The sequence below is a fragment of the Carassius gibelio genome, chromosome A5, assembly GCF_023724105.1.
Source record: "Carassius gibelio isolate Cgi1373 ecotype wild population from Czech Republic chromosome A5, carGib1.2-hapl.c, whole genome shotgun sequence".
NCBI classification, from domain to species: Eukaryota; Metazoa; Chordata; class Actinopteri; order Cypriniformes; family Cyprinidae; genus Carassius; species Carassius gibelio.
The window spans coordinates 35,638,108-35,662,634 of record NC_068375.1 but is presented as its reverse complement, the minus strand read 5'-3'; the positions used below and the strand labels follow the sequence as shown (position 1 = coordinate 35,662,634).

At 36.5% G+C, this 24,527-nt stretch overlaps 1 protein-coding gene and 1 pseudogene across 1 annotated transcript in view; one reads left to right on the top strand and one right to left on the bottom strand.

The window, feature by feature from the left end:
• LOC128015006 (proline dehydrogenase 1, mitochondrial-like) overlaps window positions 1-17,641 on the bottom strand; it is a 53,625-nt pseudogene extending 35,984 nt beyond the window's left edge.
• A 1,156-nt stretch (window positions 17,642-18,797) lies between these two features.
• LOC128014200 (scavenger receptor class F member 2-like) overlaps window positions 18,798-24,527 on the top strand; it is a 28,608-nt gene continuing 22,878 nt past the window's right edge. Inside the window, exons 1-3 of the mRNA XM_052597573.1 lie at window positions 18,798-19,538; window positions 23,746-23,804; window positions 23,877-23,978. Coding sequence (XP_052453533.1) covers window positions 19,384-19,538; window positions 23,746-23,804; window positions 23,877-23,978 — 316 coding nt within the window. The 5' untranslated portion in view covers window positions 18,798-19,383. The remainder of the gene's footprint in view (window positions 19,539-23,745; window positions 23,805-23,876; window positions 23,979-24,527) is intronic.

The window sequence follows — 24,527 nt, the reverse complement described above, 5'->3', positions numbered from 1 at the left end:
TTTTTTACACTGCCATTGAGAAATTGTAACCAAACTATGTAATAGACTTTTCATTAAGGCACTAAAGAATCATGTCAACTTGTGGAAAATGGGTATCCGATGACCCCATAAAATTTTGGGAAAAAGTAATCCTTTAACAAAGGTAATAAACTGTATTTTCTGGAAAACAAGTTGCAAAGGTTCAAATGTGCATTGTTTACAGAAAATATACAGCTAGTCTGAATTTGTGTGTATTATAACATTAGGGAAGAATGTAAAATACCAGTAAATAAAATGAAATGTTTACAAACATTATAAACTTATTCTAGTTTCCCTCATTCTACAAATCCTTTAAATTTAACAGTATTATTATACTATACAGGACTATATTTAAGTGTAAAACAAACAAATTATAGTGGCATTATAAACTACTTCTTTTGTAAACACTAAAATAATATATTTAAAGTGAAACAGAAACTACCTGGATTTAGCAAATGTGCTATGCAAATTTTCTTGGACTCATGTATCTCTCTCATTCGGCAAAAATCCAAATCCTGATCGCTTTGGAATATCAGCTGCATCACATTTATCATGATCAAAATGCACATATTATATTCTGGGAAATATGGTACATACAAATGTCTTAAAAGGTAATAGTTGCAAAAACAGCATAATTATTCATGAATGCTAAAGAGAAGGTGGAAAACTGTCATAAAAAAAAAATAAATTAGTGTTACTATTTTTGGTGCAAGAAACCATGACTAACATTATTATCAGACACTGTTAAGATGACTCAATGTGTGTGCACTGCATGTGTTTAATTGTCATCATCATCATTTATTTTGTTTTACAGGTACTTGCAAGATGAAGAAAGATTGCAAGCACCACAGTGTTAAATGTCAGTTTTGATATTGCACTGTCTAAATGTTCTCCTGCTATAATAGCATGTTTTCTGCACAGCCTCTAACTGTAGATAAATCCCAGAATAGCATCATGTGATCCAAGTTAACACTTCATAGGTGTCAGACGTGTGTGTGTGTGTGTGTGTGTGTGTGTGTGTGTGTGTGTGTGTGTGTGTGTGTGTGTGTGCATGCATGTATGAGTCTCACTTTGAGGTAGCCCTGATAGGTGTTGAAAACGACAGCTTTGTCTCGGTTGAAGGTTCTCTTCATTTCCACAGTGAGTCTGCTGATAGCAGGATGGAAATACATCTGATCAACGTCCACTATGAGCCTGACACTATTTTCCACTGCATGCTGTTCAGGACACAAGAAGCAGGCGGCGATTTAAAACAAGTTAATTAGTTGACTAAAAAAAGATATTACCACAGTGTTATATTAATAGATGTGGCAGCCACAATTTCTGATATCACCAAGGATTTGTCAACAAATAATGATGCTATAACCTCATCTGCAATAATGACAATGATACAGTGGTGCTAAAGAGTATTTGGACATTTAAAAATATCTAAATGTCATTTCATTAGAAAAAATCAAGTGGCATTCATTTTAAAGAAACATTGCACACACAAAACACTTCAAAATAAAAAGTAGTTTGATCGGTTTAAAGGCTAAAACAATAAATATACTGTTCAAAATGAAAATACAAAGCATTAACTACACTACTGTTAAAAAGTTTGGGGTTGGTAAGGTTTCTTAATGTTTCTATGTTTAATGTTTTACCAAGGATGAATTTATTTGATAAATAATACAGTAAAAACAGTAATAATGTGATGCAATTTAAAATAACTTTTCTATTTTAAAGGTGTCATGAACTGAGAAATCAAAATGACCTTGATATCTTGAGATACTGTATAAGAGGCCACTGTACTATAAAAACATCCTGCAAGTTTCAGAACTCAAAACATTCTCTTTGGTCTAAAAACAGCTTAGATTGAAGCCATTCTGCCAAACAGGGGTGTCAAACTCAATTCCTAGAGGGCCAAAGCCCTGCAGAGTTTAGTTTAGTGTTTAATTAGGGATTAATCTAAACTCTGCAGGGCTCCGGACCTCCAGGAATTGAGTTTGACACCCCATAGTAGAATGTGCCACTTTATGAGGTAATAGTGTGGCTAAACCCCACCCTAGCAGAAAATCAACGCCTGCTTTTACATCACTGTTTAGTCCTGCCCACTAATTCACACATGTAGTGTAAATAGGGATGCCTCCTATAGTCAACTAAAGCCCCTTTCACACTGCACGTCGGACCCGCAATATTTCCGGAACATTGCCAGGTAGCCTTCTGTGTGAAAGAAACCACATCCCGGGATTGATTAACGAATTGAACACGGGTCGGGGACCTAGTAACATTGCGGAGTTCGACCCGGGACGAGCGCTGTGTGAACAAAAGCCAGATCTAATTCCGTGTCGAAGTGACGCGCGACTCTTTTACCGGTTGTTTTGAAGGAAGATCAACGTTTGCGACGAAAACATATGTGCAAACTGTAATGAAGCAGAGATCAGTTAGTTCCTCACTTTCCGCGCTGACGTCGATATCATTTGCTTGCTTCAGTGAAAGTATAACGTGCCTAGCGTCGCTGATGTCACGTGTCATTACGGGATCTTCAAGGGTTGTGTGCACGCACATATCCCGGGTCATCAATGGCAGTGTGAAAGTGCAAAATCTAGCAACCAGGGAACAATTGCAGGAACACTTTACCCCTGTATTTGCCGGAATGGCAGTGTGAAAGGGGCTTAACTGTTAGTCGATGAGAAGAGGCTTAATCAATCAAAATTGTAGTAGTCACAGTAAAAAAAAATCCACAGGAAATGGCAGTAGTTACATAGTCCATGACGGACCGATCATTAACAGCTTGTCTTTGTGGTAATTACAGTACATCGGACATCCAAATGTTTGTTTCCTTCATCGACCTCAAATGTGGCTTGTAATCTTAAACTTGTAAGAAGAAGCCACATTGCATGGCTGTTCGCTCTAACGTTAATCTAGAGAAATGTGTGCTATTCAAGTGTGGAAGCTGAAAAGTACCGCGCTCAGTGCATTACAGTTAACTTGGAGGCACCGGTGCGATCATTTGAATTTAACTTAAAATACCCCGTCAATACAAAGTATATATTTCCGTCTACATTTTTTTATCCGATTCTCGTTGGCAACTTCCAGGACTTGTGTGAAAATCTGCTGATATTTCGGGTCACATTTCTGCAGAAATATAGAAAATTCTGAAGGGTTCATAAACTTTCAAGCAGCACTGTATATTGGCATGAGTCACATCACACCACAACTCACTGTAGAAAGAGTGAAGTCCAGTTCCAACTTACACAAAAAAAAAATTCTCCAGGTAACCAATTTGGAGAAAAACTGTTATATGAATTCTCCAAACTTTGTTTGATTTGGTTCTTCCAGACTGAGAAAAGGAAGCCTCGAGTCTACTGTGAGTCACACAGCTTGTACTGCTTGTACCAGCGGCCTTTCACAGTGCGACATAAACCCGATACATGTTCCTCGCATCAAGTCGACGGGGCGGAACAACTCTCTAACCTCCACACTCTGCTGAAGGCTTTCTCAAAATCGATCTCTGTTACATTCTCCAACCATGACTGTCTGTTAGACCATGACCTTCTGCCACTCAGCACAGGAGAATACAGCCAATGAATGCACCTTAGCCAAGACATCCAGGTGCTGAAGAATCCTTTTCATCTTCCCTTCCTCTTCTTCTGTGAGCTTGGACAGAAGAGGCTCCAGCTGACCAGTCTGTTCAAAAACTAAATACAAGAGGAAAAGCAATTCAGAATATGAACACACATGGGTGCATTTTCCTTTGGGAAGTAAATCTTACAAATAATAATTAACCCCTTAACGTCACTCACACTTTTGAACATAGACTTGAAAGTGCACGATCCAAACTTATGTTTTCATGCATGAATTATACAAATATGTTGTAACATGATAAGGATGTACCATTTTTTCACCGAAATTACACATTCACCTTTAAGTCACATCTTTAAGTTATGCAAAAAATAAAAATAAAACTATTTTCTGTACTTGTGATGGAAGCCTCTTGCAGAAACTCTTCCAGACAGGTCTTTATAATTGAATTACCTGGTAAAACCTCAAAACTGTGAGGGGCATTTGTAGTAAACCAATTAGACCATGGGAAATCGATAACCCTCTTAATTTATGATGTGGTTACAGTATCCATTTCTTTCTGTCTGCCTACCTGCAGATTCTGGAAAACCAGTAGATCAGATATCTTTGTTCTCTCGTCGATCAGACGGTTACAGTCCAGCATGTCCACCGTGCTTTGGGGAACAAATAAAAAATAGCATTCACATTTCAGCAGTGTCCCACATTTGCATGAACTGGTCAATTCTGCAGTGCAAAGTGCTCCTAAATGAGTTTAGTCTCTCAGGGGTTTAGTTGACTCAAGGGGGTCAAGCAGAGTAATGGAGCACCCATGGAATAGTCCTTGAGTAGCTCGCTTCGGTTCATAAGATAACTTCATTGTCTGCCATTGATTGAGAAGATTTACAAGACTGGGTGTCAGAACAGGGGGAAAATGGTGTTTCTCACCCTGATGAGTGCAGCTGTACATCAGAGAAGAAGCTCTGAATGTTGCCTTGAGCTCCCAAAAAACTGCACGATTAAAAGGAAAGCTGACCAAAAATGATGGGACACAAAATGATACATTCTGAAGAGCAGTTCTTAAGGCCTACTCACACCAAAACGATAATTGTAAAATAACTATTACAACTAGATTCAATTGTTTGTCAAGACAAACTTTAGCTTGGGTTGAGAAAGCCTCGCCTGAAAGTTTAAAGCAGTTGTAAAAGTCTGAAGTTTGAACATTTAGATAGATAAACATGTTTTTAGCATGATTAGCCTGTTACTAGCATACATTGCTGACATGATTAGCAAATTACTTGCATGTTGCTAGCATGTTTGTAGCATGATTAGCATGTTACTCATCACTGATAACCTCATCAGAGTCCACACCAACAGACAATACTGTTTTTTATTATAAGCACATTCCGCAGTTTTGTCATCTGATGTTTTCAATGCTCAAGTTCTTGGCTGTCAATGCTTTTATCATTAACTGGCTGAAAAGAAAATCTGATTCCACACTTTATTATTTATTATAGAGTATATCGTTTTTTTAGATCTGTATCTTTATCATTATAATTATCATCCATGATGTGTGATTGGACCTTTGCTCTCCAACAATATAACTATTTCATATGACTTGTTCACTACATTGTTTCAAAATTCAAGCTGAAAAAAACCTGTAGCTCTCATATATTATATGCACATCAGCATATTCAAACTTTAAAGAATTTTAAGCTAATAATGACTTAAATGAATCTCACACAAAGCTTTTATATGGTTTCAGAAAAAATACACAGTGTTTCTATGGTACTTTCCTTGTCCTTCTCAGAGTTTGATAGGCCATGGCAACAGTATTATTTCAATATGTGCAATATAAGAGGGTAGAGTGTAAGAATTTGTTCTTTTGTGTCATAAAGGAAAAAAAAAACGTATAACATGACTTTCATGACTGATGTACTTCAATAGTGCATATCATTCACTCAAACCTTCCCAAGGTTTGAATATTTAGATGTAAATTTGAGAGCTACATTTTTTTTAAATCTTGTAATATGTATTTGTGCATAATGAATGGAAAAGTTAAAATATGTTCATGTTTTCAATTGCCATTATGTTGTAGTTTAATGGTTAAAAATAAAGATTGTAAGTCTGTACCTTGCATTCATGTAGTATCACTATTATACCCTTAAAGGAATAGTTCACCAAAAAATTTTAATTAGCTGAAAAATGTCTGCTTGATCTGTGCATATTTCTCTCTTGATTCAGACAAGACAACTGTTTCACTGGAGAAAGCAATAATACAGATGAGAAGCAACGGATTGAAGTTAAAACGTCCTAATAAAAGATTTGTTGAATACAAGCACACAGCTTTTCGCTTTACAAGATGGTAAATGATGGACTGGAGTTGTGGGGATTATGTGTTGGTTATTGTGATGTTTCTATATCTCATTTAGTGATGTAATGTTACATTTCTCTAAATCTGTTCTGATGAAGAAACAAACTCATCTACATCTTGGATGGCCTGAAGGTGAGTTCTTTTTCCAGCAAATTTTCCTGGTGAACTGTTCCTTTAAGCAAAACACTTTCTCAAGTGGAAATAATCATGTATAAATGTCCCGTGTAAGTTGCTTTTGAAACAAATGTTTGCTATTCAGTTAATTATTGTCCCATTCATTACATTTTACCATTAAAATAAATGCAGCTCATTCTATACAGTCATTGCAATATAGCCTCCAGTAGCTTGCTGTAGGTCAGATTTGTTACAGCTGCCTTACAGTCTACTGCAGTATTAAACACGCTTTAGTGTTGGTTGATCTGAGTGTTTGGCCGCAGTTTGAACCCAAATCATACCTGCAATTGCTCTAGATCCAGTTTCTGCTCCAGCACCTCCACGCCATCTTTCCCCTGCTTGGCAGCCAGGCAACTGAAAAAGCATCTCCATTTCACCAGCACCTCGGAGCACACGAGCTAAAGGCGCCTGAGGGAAGGATGAGGAGACCGTTTAGTTCACCAGGGTGATGGATTTGAACCCGTGTTATCTGATGAATGAACCCTGCCTGAACCTCAGTCTAACCAGGAATTGTGGTCGCCCCAAGGCAGTCATCTTAACAGACGAGAAACCGTCTTCCGAACTTCCACCTAAGCAGGCAGGTGATTTTCTTTTAGAGTTATTTTAGATGTAACTACAGCAATGATAGTGTAACTGCCTTTTAAGGTGCCATTTTCCAGGAATGCTGAATGAATTCTCTACAGTTATACTTAGTGTTGCCGGTGCAGTACAATAGATGTTTCTCCAATACTGCTGGCATAATGGAAAACTCGAGCTGCATGCACATTCACAATTATAAATGCTTTCAAAAGCTGCTCAGCTTCCATGCCTTCTTGGCACTCTTGCACACACAATGTACACTAAAAATACATATAAATAATCTGCATAGCACACAACAAGAATTAAAGGAAGAACAGGGTAAAAGTTTGCACCACTTTCCATGAATAGAGTATATTTTGGTGTGCCATTATTTTTTTAAAGGAGGCATAAATCTCAGCTTGAGTGGTTTGAAGCCTGAACACAATAGTACAGAACAACTTATTGCAAGACAATGCTGTTTATTTGAGAATAGTACTGCTTTAAAACTTTCTCTGCATTTGAAAAAGGCATAATTACATATGCATTACGATTTAAAAAAATAAACACATGTTGATGTGATATACTCTTATGCTAGTGTATATTGTACAATTTATTTTATCCCATTTTTTAAATAACTAAATGCCATTCAAATTAAAAACCAATTATAATAGCTTGTATTAACTAATTATCAGACAATATATAATAATAAAAAAGGTATAAATGAATAATATATTATGAAATTATAATAAATGAGTAAATAATTTTAATCCAATATGAATAGATTTAAAAAATAGTAAATCAAGAAATAATAATAACTGCAATTATTTTAATCCAATTAATATTAATAAATTAAAATAATCTACCTTTATTAAAATAAATAATGTTATGTATTTATTTTATATATATATATATATATATATATATATATATATATATATATATATATATATATATATATATATATATATATATAATAAATTAAAATAAAAAATTGGAGGCCTTCAAGTCAAAAAGGTTCAGAAGCAACCTTTTAAACAATTCAGACAGACATTCAAAAAATTCAGTAAGAATCATATCATATTTAGTTGTTGCTGATTAAAATCATTTCAGTTTCAGGCCCTACTTTGTATCCTGTTCATGGAAAGTGCCTTCTGTTCTGGTCACTGCATCTGTAGCTCCTGGCTTTTGTTTTGCTTGTAATCTGACTCCAATTCCAAAGTTAATTACTAATCAGCTTTAATAGATGGTCTGTTACCTGAGGTTTTGATGCATTTCAGGAAAGTCCACATGTGCTGGTCGCATTTCGCCTCATCAGCATAGAATAAGTACGAGTGCTCGTCCAGCCTTCACAACGATCGCCAAACTTCTGATGGTCTGTGAACAACTTCTCCTGGTGGTCAGCTCCCGAAAATAATGTCAAAAAGGGAAAATATGATAGTTTGCTTTAATACTACAAAATAATTGAACTGTTAAAATGATGCACATACTCACCAGGGCTTTCTTTCTCTGATGTAGAAATGAAAGATCTATCAACAAAGAGAGACATTGACATTTTTTTATAAAAAAGGAGACTAATGAAACCAACTACTTGTTCTTTAGGTCTTTTTAGGGACCTTTCTTCCAACAAAATGAAGAAACAGCAGTTTCTGTAGAGAGGAATCGATAATAACGGCAGAGGCTGCTATGAAGTCACTGTACTGTGGTGCACTTCTGCTATTTGTTTGCCTTCTATGTTTCAGGGTCAGCACTTAGAGTCACACACTGACTCCAGCCTGATGTCTATGCTTATACCTGCATGCATTTAAGCTCTCTGCTGAACTACACTGTTCTGTCAGGCTGGGCATAACCAACTCAAAGGTTACACAGTCACACAGGGCAGTGATTTGTTTAGACTGAGCTCCTGTGATCTCCACATCCTTCAAAAGGCTCTCACATCAACGCCTCCGCTCTTCCCCATCTACCCCTACACTACATGGGGCGACTCAGTGGAGACAATGTTTTGACGTCTGTAATGTTCCAACAGTACGGAATGCTGTGATGCTGATGGGGTCATTAGCGGACACACTCAAGCCCTTCCAGACTTAAAGGGCTCAGTTATACATTCAGCATACGAGAATGAAAGTTGTCTGATTTTATCCCAGATCTCACTCATTTCAAAATCTCTCCATTGTTTGCAGGGGTAATTCTGAAGTAATACAGCAGGTCTTTTTTTTATTATCAACATTTTGTAACTGAATATAAATGCAAAGGAAAGGAGATCTATATTCAATGTAAAACTTCATGTTCTACCTCATAGTCACAGGGGGAAAAAATATGCATAAATAATTACATTTAAACACATTTTCATTGTTTGCTAGGTAAAATTTGATGCAATATCTCTTATCATTCACATGCAGAAGCTGAATATAATTTTCAAAAGAAAGATGTATTTGAGATAAAAGAAAAAAAAAATATATATATATAAAATAAAACTTTACATTTGCTTTAATTACAGCCTTTAGTATGTTGTTATATGTCTTTGTCTACTAACTTTGCACATCTAGATTTTGCAATATTTGCTCACTCTTCTTTGCAGAACTGCTCAAGTTCAGATTGATTTGATGGTGACCGTTCGTGGACTGTAGATTTCAATTAATTCCACAGATTTTCAATGGGGTTTAATGAGCTCTGACGAGGCCATGCAAGGACATTCACCTTTTTCTCCTTCAACATCTATGTGTCAGTTTTGCTGTGTGCTTTGGGTCATTGCCATGTTGGAAGGTAAACCTTCTTCTTCTTCAATCTATGTGCCAACAGAAGGTCCCTGAATTATGGAAACAGTCAATTTTACTTCATGTTGCAAAGAATAGCCTCCCTAACTAAGAATTTAAATGATTATAGACCCATAGACCTTACGTCACTTGTGATGAAGTGTTTTGAAAAGCTGATCAAAAGAGAACTGTCAACTATGATGAATTGCCTCCTTGACCCACTACAGTTTGCATATAGACTAAACCGAGGGGTCCAGAATGCAACTGTAACAGCACTCAACCTTATTCTTGATCACCTTGAGGGCAATGGAAATCATGCCAGACTACTGTTTGTAGATTTCTCGTCAGCCTTTAACACCATTCAGCCCCACCTGCTGGTTGAGAAGCTCTTACATCAGTTCAAACTGGAGGCCAACCTTGTGGGCTGGATATTAGATTTCCTCATAAATAGATCCCAGTGAGCGAGAGTAAATGGCCATCTCTCTGACTTGGCCCTTACATCAACTGGCTCACCACAGGGGTGTGTTCTTTCCCCCCTTTTATATATTCTGCACACTGATGTCGTTTTGTGATACTTTGTGAAGTTTGATGATACGGTTATTGTCAGCTTATTGAACAATGAGGAAACTTCGCAAGGTTTGGTCATTGATCACTTTGTTACATGGTGTCAGGATGCCTTTCTTGAACTGAATGTCTCTAAGACCAAGGACATGTGTATTGATTTTAGGCGCAATGTTACTAACACTGGAAAAACTAGTATAAATGGTCAAGAAATAGAGGTTGTTACAGAGTATAAGTACATTATTGATGATAAGTTGTGCTTTGACCCAAACACCAGTTTGCTTTGCAAGAAATGCCAGCAGCGCCTCTAATGCTTGAAGAAACTGTCCAAGTTTCATGTGGATAAGACCCTGTTTAGATACTGACTGTAAAACAAAAAACTCCCTTTCGAGGTTGATTCGAGTAGCAGTATAACAGGTTACACGCAGAAAGGTCTGGAGGAACTTTATCAGAAGCAGATGTTAAGAAGGGTTGAATCTATCCTGTTAGATAATTCTCATCCCTTACAGGCTGAATTTCAGATGTTGCCATCGGGATTACGCTTTAAACTCCCAAAATTCAGAACCAACCGATATTAAACACTCTGTTGTGCCTGCAGCCATTCTGCTTCTCAATTCTATAAAGAGCCACAGATAACTATGTGATTTTCTATGCATTGATTGTTTTTATTATTTTAACTATGCCTGTATGGTAGGCAATTTTTGTAATTGGTACCGTGTGTGTGAGTGTGTGTGATTTGTTATAATATCTGTTGCACAACAAATAAATGTTGTCGAATGTGAACTTTGAACTTCTTCCCATTGACGACTTTCTGGCAGAGAGCAGCAGATTCTCCTCAAGAATTTGACAGTATTTTGCCCCGTCCATTTTTCCAGCTATCCTGACGTCCTCCGGTACCTGCTGCAGAGAAACACCCTCATAACAGCATTTCACCACCTCCATGCTTTACTGGAGGAATGCTGTTATTTGGATGGAGAGCTTTACTGCATTTCTGCCAGACATATCATTTGGTGTTGAGGCCAAATAATCCCATTGAGAAGGTGATTACACCTGATTGAGTTTACAAGTCATTTTTTGGAGTGGGTGTGATCCTTTTTCCAAAAAAAATATATATACAATATTTTATATCTCTCACTTGAATGTGATAAGTTACACTGCATAAATACAGCTGGATAAAACAACAACAACTTCATTTCAGGCTGCAGAGCAATCCAGCGTACAGTACGTGTGATACTTGTAAAATTATTTATGTATTAATTTCATTTGTTGTGATTCAAGCACAGAGATTTTGTGGGATTGTCTTGGACATACACTTGAATGTAATATAGCAGACAATTCATAAAATCAATAAATGCAAGTCAATTACAGTGGACCGATGGCTGTTATTATAATAATGGCTGACTGAACTAAACCAAGACTTAACAATAGCAGCTTTTTCATACAGAACTCATGGAATGATCAGCCCTGGGTTCCTGCATATTAGATGGCAGCCTACTCAAATGCCACTTCCTCCAGCATTCTCCCTCTATCATACCCTTGATAATGCAGAAAAGCCAAACTGAGCACTCTATTCTGTATAACAGCATTACAGGATCCGTTGGGGTGGATGTTAATGCAATATTGATAGGGGCAGAGGCTCTAAAACACACATCACGGACATAAATTAGCTTTTATTAGCCAGTGACCAGCCAGGGTCCTCTGTGGTTGTAAAGAGCATTTCCAATAAACGCTCCATTTCAGCTCATTTGGTCTGTGAGGAAATCGATCGTGGTGATTTAGCGCCCCTCTCAGGCGATGGAGAGAACTGCACTTCATGGCCACAGAGTAATCTGATGAGAGACGCCTATAAAATTGCTCAGACCTCTGACAGCTGCGTTCTGAAATGAGAGCAGTGATGTGGAGGAGAAGTCCCTTTAATGGATCTCACTTTGTATCAATGGCTTTTCCTCGTAATCCAAATGGCATATCATCTATATCTCTGTCTCTCTCTCTCTCTCTCTGTCTCTCTCTCGCTCTCTCAGTACTCAGGCATCTTATATTTCCAGCAGGAGAACCTCGGGGACAGCACTGACTCTGTGTAATTTCCAAAAGGTCAATGACAAGAACAAATTAAGACGTTTTTTAATCAAATGTCATAACGTTGACACAGCTGTTGAAATGTAGGTGAGGCTAATGGTTAAGGACCTGTACTGATAACAGAGAGGTCACAGGTTCAGTTCCAGGTTAGGATGAATTACAAAAAGTTACCTTCAGAATTATTAAAAACACATACAGGACGCAGACTGCATTTATAACTAGCCCAGACTGCAATTAATATACAAGTTGTGTGAAATAAACACCGCCTGGTATTTGCCAAATAATGTGTGTAAATGTTTCAGTAACGCTGACAAACAGGAAATAAATCACATTGGAGAGCATGTTTTTAATCTTATTCCTAAAGTTAAATATGCATTAGGTGGTTGCTAGAGCATAATAAGTCAAAATTGAACAGGATTATTATAGTTAATTATTTCTATTTTTGTTATTATCCCTAAAACTGAAACTAAAACTATTAATTAATTAATTCATTCATTCATAAGAGATGCTTTGCGCCAGATTTATCAAAATATGTGCATTTAAAATATTTTCTGATGAAAAAAAATAATATATTTGGGATGAGCCACATGCTCCATGTTGACAAATAATATAAAGTCCAGTAATTTCTTCTTTTAGGGTCTTCAGACATCCCCTCTCCCAATAATTAATCCCACTAACCCTAAATATAAGCCAATCAGAAACAATGGGCCTTGACTGAAACAACCAATAGGCTATCATTTATTTGTTTACATTTGTGACAGCAGATCAAATCTCAGTCTATTTCTTTAGGCTCTCTGCATGAGCACAATCACAGCATGGCCATTAACCTCTAGGCCCTCTACCGAAAAGTAGTTAGTGTGACGCAAAGCAGGTCTTAAAGACCGACTCAGACCCAAAGATTCTGGAATCATGCTGCCAAGCAAAATAGGAGGAACTGAAAGGGAGAAAGTTTCCACAACACTAACTTAAGGATTCAACTAAATTAATTGCCCAAAACAGCAGGTTGATATTAGGAGTTCAAAAGTTCTTAATTAGTTGCTTTCAATTAAGCAAATTAGGCTCTACAACTCTATGGAGCAAAAATAAATAAATAAATAAATAAATGCACTCATTCACATTCTGTTCTTATACTTGGTGGGATCTTTATCAATGATTTATTAATTTGGCCCTTAATTGGTCAGTCAGGTCTGGCTCATGTAATCTGCAAATAAATGACTGCAAACTAATTAAATATTCAGCTGAATGTCTTGAGTAAAATTTGCCTATCAATAGAAAGTGTAATTGCAATTTTCAAAGCACTGCAGATGGTGAATAACAAAAAATATGTATGTATGTGCATATACACACAATCACACAAAAATTATATATATATATAAATTTTAAAATGTAATTTATTCATGTGGTGGCAAAGTTTAATTTTCTGTCAAATGACCCTTCAGAAATCAGTCTAACATGCTGATTTGATGCTGATTGAACTGTTGATGCTGATTTGGACATTATTATTATTTCTTTGATGAATAGCAAGGTGAGCTGATTTAATGTTCATGCGCTCAGTATTTTCCATATAATGACATCTATCTATCCGTCTGTCTATCCATCCATCCATCCATCCATCATTAAATATTAAATGTTTAGCTGAATGTCTTGAGTACCATTCTCATATATAGACAATAAATAATGCATTTTGTTAAGTTGTTCACAAATCTTACCAGTCACCTTGGTACCTCAGTTGAAGCTGCTTAATCACGGTAGTTTGAGGATGGAGGGAGCAGAAGAGAGCACTTACTTCATCTCTTTTCTCTTAGCCTTTTCCTTCGAGAGATCTTCTACACTATAATATGGCACAGCTCCCACTCTATAAAATTGGTTCTTCTGCACTACAGGCCTGATGGACTGACGGTCATCCCCTGCCACAAACTCACCGTAGAATGTCATCTTCATAAACTGTTCAAACATCTTCTGCCCCAACAACTTTCTACTAATTTCTGTTATCTGTAGAAGACAGAAATATTATTGTCAAAGCATGCAGATAGTATAGTATGATCTGAAGTTGAGTGCTTCATATTCTTTTTGGTATAACTCAACGCATATGAATATATGAATGATTTATTTTGCATGGTAATTGTTTTGCCTAAATGGCACTTGTTATTTAATGTAATGGCATGCATACATTTTTCAGTGTGGTTTAGGTGCCTTGCAGTTTGTGTCAACTGTATATGGAGGATAACATAGAAATATGACTTCTGAGTTCAGTAAGTCCACATTATGGATGGCCTTTGTGATTTGTTATTAACTGTACCACAAGACAGGACAATTGTTGAGCACATACTGTATATAAAAGATAAATGCAAATGATAAATGCACCATGCAGCATTACATTTATGCACATAAACAAACTGTGTAGGAGTTTTCCAATTTAAAATAAGTTGTTTTCCATTTTAATATGTGACCCTGGAACACAAAACCAGTCTTAAGTGTCTGTCAATTTTTCCGAAATTGAGATTTATGCAAAATCTGAAAGATGAATAAATAATATGTCCATTGATGTATGGTTTGTTAGGATAGGACAATATTTGGCCAAGATACAAAATTTTTGAAAATCTGAAATCTGACGGTGCAAAAAAATCTAAATACTGAGAAAATTGCCTTTAAAGTTGTTCAAATTAAAGGGTTAGCTCATAGAAAAAAAAATTATTAAGTCAAGAACCGCTTGCATCGGTTTTCGGATCACCAGTAGTGATGGGAAATTCGGTTCTTTTCCGCGAACCGGTTCTTCCTGACAGTTCGATTCAATAAACCGGTTGAAGAAAACGGTTCATCACACATGTGCAGTTTCATCAGCTCCTCAGTTCTCGAATCGGACGCGTCTGTCAGAAACGTTTCTTGACTCGAGAATGATTCAACCTTTTTTTCATTATCTGGCTCGGCTCGGTGTTCATCTTCAGTTCTCTCTTCACAGCAGTTCAGTCAATGTACTGTTTGAGTGCATGAATTATGACATGATAATGGTTGGTTTGAACTCAGAGGGAGTGTCGGCCACATTAAAAAAGTTAACAGCTTAAGTAATTTGTGGATTAATGCGTATTGGAGACGCGAACAGTTTAAAACAATTCAGTTCGATTTGGTGAACTGGTTCAAAAAGATCCGGTTACATCGAGTAATTCGTTCGCAAACTGAATATCACTAAAATGCAGTGTTTTGAACTCGCTCACAACAGGCACGGAAGAGAAGACAATGCTGAATAAAGTCGTAGTTTTTGCTATTTTTGGACCAAAATGTATTTTTGATGCTTCAACAAATTCTAACTGATCCTCTGATGTCACATGGACTACTTTGATGATGTTTTTCTTACCTTTCTGGAGATAGGACAGTTTACCGTACACACAGCTTCAATGGAGGGACTGAGAGCTCTCGGACTAAATCTAAAATATCTTAAACTGTGTTCCGAAGATAAACGGAGGTCTCACTGGTTTGGAACGACATGAGGGTTATTAATGACATAATTTAAATTTTTTGATGAACTAGCCCTTTAAGTACTTAGCAATGTATATTAATAATCAAAAGTTAAGTTTATATATATTTACGTTAGGAAATTTACTAAATATCTTTTCTTGGAACTTGATCTTTACTTAATATCCTAATGATTTTTGGCATAAAAGAAAAATCGATAATTTTGACCCATACAAGTTTTTTTTTTTGTTGTCTATTGATACAAATAAACCCCAGCAACTTAAGACTGGTTTTGTGGTACATGGTCACATATATGTCAAAATAAAGTTTAAATTCTATATAAAATATAGTTAAAAATTTAGAAATCATTATAACATTCTGAATTTGGTGCTCAATAAACATTTTTTCTTTCTTTTGAAATAGAAAAGATTTCTACATCATAACAAAAGTCGCATTTGACCAAATTACTACTAGGGGTGCTCCCTAGAGAAGATGAGCAAATCCACTTCATTTTCAGTGTTTTTTTGGCGCATCTTCTCAGTTAACAACGGCTCTGTGTAGTAACAGCTGCTCTATGTGAAATCACGCACCTGATGGAATTAACCGCTGATTAGAGAACCGGCTTTACTGACGAGATGCGCATTAACGATCAGCCGATCGTGATCGGAGCACCCCTAATTACTACGGAAGTTCTAAGCAGTCATGCATTATCGTTTTTTTCCTTCTTGTTTCCTTGTTATCTTGACATAACGAAAGTTGTTTTCTCGGTTTAACGACTTAATTTTCTCGTTATCTTGACATAACGAAAGTTGATTTCTCGTTATAACGACTTAATTTTCTCGTTATCTCGACATAACGAAAGTTGTTTTCTCGTTATAACGACTTAATTTTCTCGTTATCTCGACATAACAAAAGTTGTTTTCTCTTTATAACGACTTAATTTTCTCTAAGAAGTTACAAAACTGAATATAACTGATGGGGTGTTGTACACTATCCACTTTACTGTACGCGGACCTTCCTTGTGATAGCTATAATTTGTGTATTATTGTTCATTACTGACATTTAATTAATTCATAAATGTTAAATGCTTGAATCCATATGATTATTTTGTGTATTAAGTTCTTGTTAGATGCATGAGTTTCACCAACGTGTTCTGTGTCATAAAATAACTGCCTTACAAAACCAAGGTTGACGTCACTGTATTCTGTTTGCACCTATATCTTTATTTGTGCTTCTTTTAGGCACATGATTGTTAGTTAAGAAGCGGAGATGTTCTGTTTATCAACACCAGATTTAAAGATGTAGGCTATTTGTGATGTGCTTCTTTTCCTTATTAATCTTTATTGTTAACAATATTGATGAGAAATGTGATGTAGATGTAAAGTGCATAAGCTAATTGAATTCATTTTTGTTCTATAATGTTGTAATCGTTTTTTTCCACACACACACACACACACATACACTACACGTAGAATGCTCTTTTCAAACAGAAGCTTGTAATGCACATGATATCTGCCACAGCATATAATGACTACTAAAAATGACAAATTATATAAAATTAAAAAATGGAAAATTAAAAGTGGGTTTAATCCAAGCAGCTCTAAAAGATCTTAGAATAATTCTGCATCCTTCTAAAGGCACTCAGCCTGTGTTTGCGGTGTTGCCATTTAAACATATTAATAACAAAAACAAAACGTTTAGTGTACTGTGTCTGGAAAAATCAACAGTGATTGATCAGCCTTTATGCATGAACAGTATTGTAGATGCTATTGGCACAGCGATTAGAAGATTTACAGGTTGCTCACCTGACATCTACGTCATCAAGCTCAGTTTGAGTCTGCGCAGTACGCCCGACCCCCAGGAAGTAAGTGCTTCTAATTGACTTTACTTGTCTCCGTTGAATCCAATGTGTCGCTGTGTCCATTTCTTTTACTGTATATGCTTAGAATTTCCGTATGTGGGGTCTCTGAGTCTGTAAAGGACGTCTAAAGGTCAAACATACAGTACTTGCCCATGTCTGAGGTTCATTCTGCATTTGCCATTAATCTCGACTCTAGTAACACTACACACTTACCAGGTGAAGTCTTCCTGGCAAGATGCCAATACTGTCAATCATCTGGGACAATGCCACATGAGTCATTCCTGACAGTAACATGGAAGTCTTTCATATACAGTAGGCTACAGTACAAGTTCATAGAGATCTTATTACTAAATGATACACGCTCTCTGCTGTCAACAGGCTGCACTTGTGTGATTTGGTTGGATGTAAAGCTTGCACAAGCAAGGAGACGGCCAAACTCCTACTGATGTTTTCAAGAGTCGCGAGCCCAAAGGCAGGTAGAGTTTTGCGGAAAATTAACAGTTGAGACTTCTTTACAAACAATGAGAATAAATACAAATCGATCTCCTGCTGTTTTGGTAAACTACCCTTTTGAGCACATTATTTAACGCTACCTGTGGGGCATCGCCTATATTCAAATCTGGGCTGACTGATCCTGGGCTGAATGGTCCAAATCCCGTGACGTTTCTGTTTTGCACCGTTTCGTACATGAATGTATAAATTAGTTTAGTTAAACTTGCAGGTTATACGTGCAAAATATCTAGATTCAGCCGAGTTTATTTATTTAAATATATTACTCTTACTCTCTTGTCCTTAAGTTTTGCTCTTGCAGATGTGTTTGTGACGTTCGTGACGTAAAAGTGTGTTGTGCACGTTCTATGAGGTTAACAGAGGAGGGAGCCGTTGCCTTATTAAAGTAATTCACTTTTGCAAAACACTGAAAAAACTTCTGGATATGTACAAAAGTTATTCATAAACAATATAAAATAACATTTTGTTCGCTTATTCAAACTGCAAAAAGTTTAGGTTCGGGATCTGTATACTATAATTTTCAATACAAAAAAAAACCTAAATAAATAAATTGTGTGTGTGTGTGTGTGTGTGTGTGTGTGTATATATATATATATATATATATATATATATATATATATATATATATAGGCTATATATTATGAGATAAATCTGTAAAGGGGAAAGATCATTCTAAATGAAAGATAACTAGCCTACGCAAAAATGCACGTAGTATACATGTTGCCAACCCATCGCTTTTATTGGTTATAATTATGTGTAGTTTATAATTATTATATTACATAAAACACCAAAAGTGTATTAGGCCTACATAGGTAAACTTGTTCGCTTTGACTGGCAGCGTGAATGCGCTTGTGCGCGGGCATGTTGACGGGGTTAGTAAGGGGGGCTGGGGTCCCAAGCAGATTCTATAGTCACACCCACTCGATGAGGAGCTGTTCGGGTGGTTTCGGTCAGATTTTAGGAAACCGCTGCACGCCAAAGAGAGCAGGCGCACCGAATTCCCAAGAGCCAGAGCTGGAGATAGGATCACTAATTAGGAATTTCCCTTCTGAAAAGAGAACAACGACCCGTTTTAAAGTTGCCTTTAGGTTTTCAAAATGGACGCACATAAAGTTTTGCACAGCTTTTTTTTCTTGGCACATTCTGATGCAGCATATCCTTTCTGAAAATCTGCATTTTGGAAATATTAGCGGAAAAGTGGGGATATCAGGGTATCAGAAGTTTCCAGCAATGCACCAGTTACATCCACCAGTGTTTGGAGCGCATAATAAAAGTAGAAGTTCTCTTCAGGAACTGGGGCTGGACGGAGGGGATAACAGTTTGGTTTTATAACTTCTGTGCGCCCTCTCCTCCTCTTTTCTCTTCTCTGCTTCAGCCTTTGGAGCCTGAAATAGAGTGGATAAACGATTTATGCGGATAAAATAACTTCCCAGCGATTTAAGTCGACGGTTTTGCGACTTAGGAGATACAGAATAACCCGTCTGAACTTCTAGAAATTGTAAAGAAAAGGAATGCTGAGCAGAAGAGGCGCATGGAGAGATGCTGTTTCTTCTACCATGGATCTAAAGGGAACTTTAGCAGTTTTACTGCTTTTGCTTCAATGCTTGAGCCCTGTTTTCAGTCAAGAACTCAATCCAAAGGGTAGAAACGTGTGCAAAGTTCCAGGGTAAGTCGATGAATAACTTCTAGGGGGGAAGGAAATAAAAGAAAGCATTAATGTCTTACGAAATCCATGATATCAAGCGAGAACAAAGGCCTTATGTGAACAGGTGTGAAGCTCACATTTTATTAAATCAAAGTTTATTAAATACATTAGTGATTAATGGCAATTAAACACGATTTATCTGAGCTTCAGGAAAACAGTTGTGAACGTGTAGGCTATTAGAATATTAAATAAAGAGTTAAATTTAAAAATGACAGATCTTTTACATTAATCTTTATTTTTAAAGTTATAGAGTTAACGATAATGCTAAGTTGTATGATATTTTTTGTGATTTTTGATTGTTATAAATGAATAAAGTCATAATATATATATACTTGAAAGTGTACAGAAATAAGTGATTAGTGACTTCTAAAACTCCACTAAAGTTGTTTGTGATGTTGTTGTTAGTGATTTGAATGTGATGTGTGTCAGTCATCCTACATCAGGTTCACTGACACACATTGAGGGATAGGGGGCGACACCAAATATTCAAACATTGAACCACTGAAGTCGTGGCACAGTTAAGATATTTTATTAAAGCCTACGTTATAATAATAATAATAATAATAATAATAATAAAATAATAATAATAAAAACCCTTAATTGGCATTAAAATACTTATTACATCGCATGCAAATATTTTGTATTTATTAACTTAAAGGACAAAAACAAACATCAAAGCATCAAATATATGATAATAATCTTTCAGTTTACTATAATCCATTCATTACTTTAGAGTTTGAAGCAGAAAAAAAAGACCTGTACAGTTCCAGAGTCATTACAGATTGTAAACACTTTCCAAACCTAAGCACGGAGGTCACTGGGGGCCACAAAATACCATACTGTATCTATGACCTACATTTCATTAAACGGAGAGAGTTCATCCGAAAATTAGTTAACCCAAAAATTCTGTCATTATTTACTTATCCTCAAAACATCTTGTTTGTTTGTTTTTTATGTTGTTGTTGTTGTTGTTGTTGTTTTCACCTGTTGAACACAAAAGAAGCATTTTTTTTGAAGAAGAAGAAGATGATGAAAATGAAACTAGTCGCTGATATCCATTGGCTTCCATAGTATTTCTATGAAATACAATGGAAGTCAATGGCTACCAGTAACTATTTGGTTATCATCCATCTTGTTGTGTTCAACAGGAGGGGCAAATTCTTCATTTTTGGGCCTGTCCTCATGCAGCTTTAAAAAATTACGTAAAAAAAAAAAAAAGAAAAAAAAAAAAATCACAACTAAACCTTCTGCAGATCATTTGCTTCAAACTATGAGTTATCAACAAAAAATTAGTTATCAACATGTCAAAGCAATAACCAAGTGCATTTTGTTTCATCATCATTTTGTTTCTCATCTGTATGTCGCTTTGGATAAAAGCGTCTGCTAAATGAATAAATGAAATGTAAATGTAAATGTTTCACTGGGCATTTTAGGGGAATCCTACTAACAGTGTTAAATGCTGACTGGTTTAGTCAGTTGTTTACAAGTTTGTTTACTTTGTGATTACTTGATCTAGATGGCTATCACTGTACGTGAGATCCGAATGGAAACCACCAGATACAATCTAGTGTGTATTCTCACCAACCACAGACGTTGACAGGAAGTTCATATTCGTTTTACAAAATTGCTCCGAATTTCCACGCAGAACTTTATTGTTGCTGAATCAGGTTTTGCCCCCCAGCTGTTGACTGATGCTCAATTCCCATTTGTTTCAGCTTTATCCCAAAGTCATAGCTTCGCGTTCTGGCTGTGGGCTGTACGCTGGGTTTGACACAGAGCAGAGAAGTCAGGGCTGTGGTGTAGATCATGTCTGGCTAAGACACGCACACAAAGGCTAAACAAACGCTGACTGAAGGCAGAGAGCGGCCCCCACGCTTCAGAGGAAGCCAAAGTGTGGACAAGGCTTCTCTGGGGTCACATGTGGAGGAATATGAGGGGCGGCATATGTCTTATATCCAAGGAGCACTTAGAGAGTATTACATTTTGAGGGCCACTTAAAGTAGAGATAGCGGGGATCATTAGAAAGGTTTCGAGAAAAGTAGGAAGATCATTTAGTTTTTCATGCATGGGATAATAGAGAGTTTTAGATGAAACTGCTCTTACATGTGTTTTCCATTAAATCACTTGATAAATAGAACACTAGCCATTGTTCAGTCTTTCAGAAATCATTCTGATATGCTGATTTGCTGCTGAAGAGTCATTATAATTATGGGAAACATTGTTTAATAAAAAAAAATAAAAATTGAAGAAACTGTGATACACTTTTCAGGGTTCTTTGATGAATAGAATGTTCATAAGAACAGCATTATTTGAAAAAAAAAAAAACATTTTTTGAAACATTATACATTACTGACACTTTTAATCAGTATATTAAATAATATTTGGCTTCCTTGCTAAATAAAAGCTTTAATTTCTTTTAACTAAAATAACAATCAAATTAAAATCTTACTGAGCCCAAACTCTTGAATGGTAAATTAGTGTACATAATACAATTTAAAATCCAAAAGAACAGCATTTGTTTGATATAAGCATCTTTTGCGGCATTATAAATGTTTTTACTGTCACTTTTGATCAGTTTAATGTTTCGTTGCTGAATACAGGTATTAATATATTTCAAAAAATTGACCCAAACCTTTAAATGGTATTAGTCTGTAAACATGTTGAAACCTTCAGATACACTGTGCTGTGTTGCTCATATGGGAGACATGGGTTCAATTCAGGCCCTTATTATGTTCCGAAGCCATTCCTCTTTCTTCCCCCCAATATTTTCTGTCAAAGAAAGGCATGTAAGTTGCTGCAGCAGGCCTGTTGTGAGTTCCTTTGAATAAAACATCCATCGCAGACACATGTTAAATTCCATTGGGATCATATGTGATGGATTAAGAGCATTTCATGCAAAAAATAAAACTTCTGTCATCATTTACTCAGGCTCATGTCATTCCAAAACCATACGACTTACTTTCTTCTGTGGAACACAAAGGAGATGCACAATGACTCATGCACTATATTTCAGTTCTTCTGAAGCCACTAGACAGCTTCATGTGAGAAAAGTGAGCCAAATTTAAGTCATTAATCACTGAAAATGTATTCAGAATTAGTGCATAAAGAACTACAAATTAGATTTCTTCTTCTTTTTTCTTTTATTTTTTCTTTTTTGTAAATAAATACAGACCTTTTATATTTTGGATTAAATCAAGCTCAATTTAATATTCTGAAAAGCTATTTCAAAGGTTTTTTTCACTTATCAATTAATGTGGAGTCCAGACGGTTTATTGGACTAAATGACTAGCCTAATGAAGGACATTTGCATTACTAATCAAATCAGGCCTTGTTTTGGATCCAGTCACTGCTGAGAGGGTGGAGAATGGAATGAATGCTTACGCTTGTGTTTGTGTGACTGGATGTGAGTCAGTATATGTTTGCTATCTGAAACATCTGCGCTTGTGAAGCTCAGGAGGAGCTACAGATGGCATCCAGACATCTGCAGTATTACTCAAGAGCCACATGCTTAAATATCTTGTGGACAGATGAAACTTTGGTCTGGGAATTTACAGAATATGCTGATGCAAATGTTTAATGATGGGCTGTCATTTTAATGTAGTAAAGAATGTATATTCCTTAAAGCTGCAGGTAACTTTTGTAAAAATATATTTTTTACATATTAATTAAACCTGTCATTATGTCCTGACAGTAGAATATGAGACAGATAATCTGTGAAAAAATCAAGCTCCTCTGGCTCCTCCCAGTGTCCTATTGCCATTTGCAGAAAGTCATGCGCTCCCGGTAAAAAATAACCAATCAGAGCTGCGGTCCGTAACTTTGTTTGTGTTCAAAATGTAGAAAAATGAACATAATAAGCGAGTACACCATGAATCCATTTTTCAAACCGTGTTTTTAACTTGTCCTGAATCACTAGGGTGCACCTATAATAAGTGTTTATATTCGGACTATTTTAGATTGCTTCGGGGGTACCGCGGCGGAGTAACCCAGTACCTTTGTGATTCTTCATAGACATAAACAGAGAGAAGTAGTTCCGGCAACGATGTTCTTCCGCAAGACGCAAGCAGTTCTGTTTATTAACCGCTAGAGCGTCAAAAGTTACCTACTGCAGCTTTAACTAATAAACCAGTGCACTTAACTTGACATTGATATTTCCTGTATTCATCAGGTCACCAGGGTTTATGTGTTGCAGTGGATGGGCGCAGCAAGGCGAAGAGTGTTTAACACGTAAGTTTCATTTCCTTTATGTTACTGTCACTTTACAGGGTTCCTATCTTGATTATGTCCTTCTCCCCTCAGCGCTCTGCGAAGGTAACTTCACTTGTAATGAGAACGAGGTGTGTGTCCGACCAAACGAATGCCGCTGTCGTCATGGATATTTTGGGGCAAGTTGTGACACAAGTGAGTTTAAGCACTTTTTAATCATTAAAAACTAATTTTTGCCTTTTACTCCACGTCAGTTAGCTTTAAGGTCATTTATATGCTATTTTGCTCAAAAAACATTTTGCAAATATATGCATGTAAAATTTACAAGCTTTCTTTTTCAGGTAAATGACTTAAAACCCTATGGGCCCTATCTTGCACCCAGCGCAATTGACTTTGTACACCAACACATGTGTCATTCCTATTTTGCACCCGCGCAAAGCGCGCTTTTCCCTCCACAGAAGCACGTCGCTAAACTAGTGAATGAACTTGCGCTCCCTGGGCGGTTCAGCGCAAAAAAGGAGGCGTGTTCCGGCGCAAACAATCCCTGGTGCTATTTTGCTGTTCCATTAAACAATTGCGCCACTGACCAGAAAAAACCTAGTCTAAAGTCAGTGGCGCGTTGCGCGTTGTTCATTATGCTATTTTAAGGGCGCATGCTTGACCATAATGTATAGCGTGCACAACGCGCATACACTTTGCTCATGTAATCTACACAGATGCAACAGTTATTTTTGCATATCATAA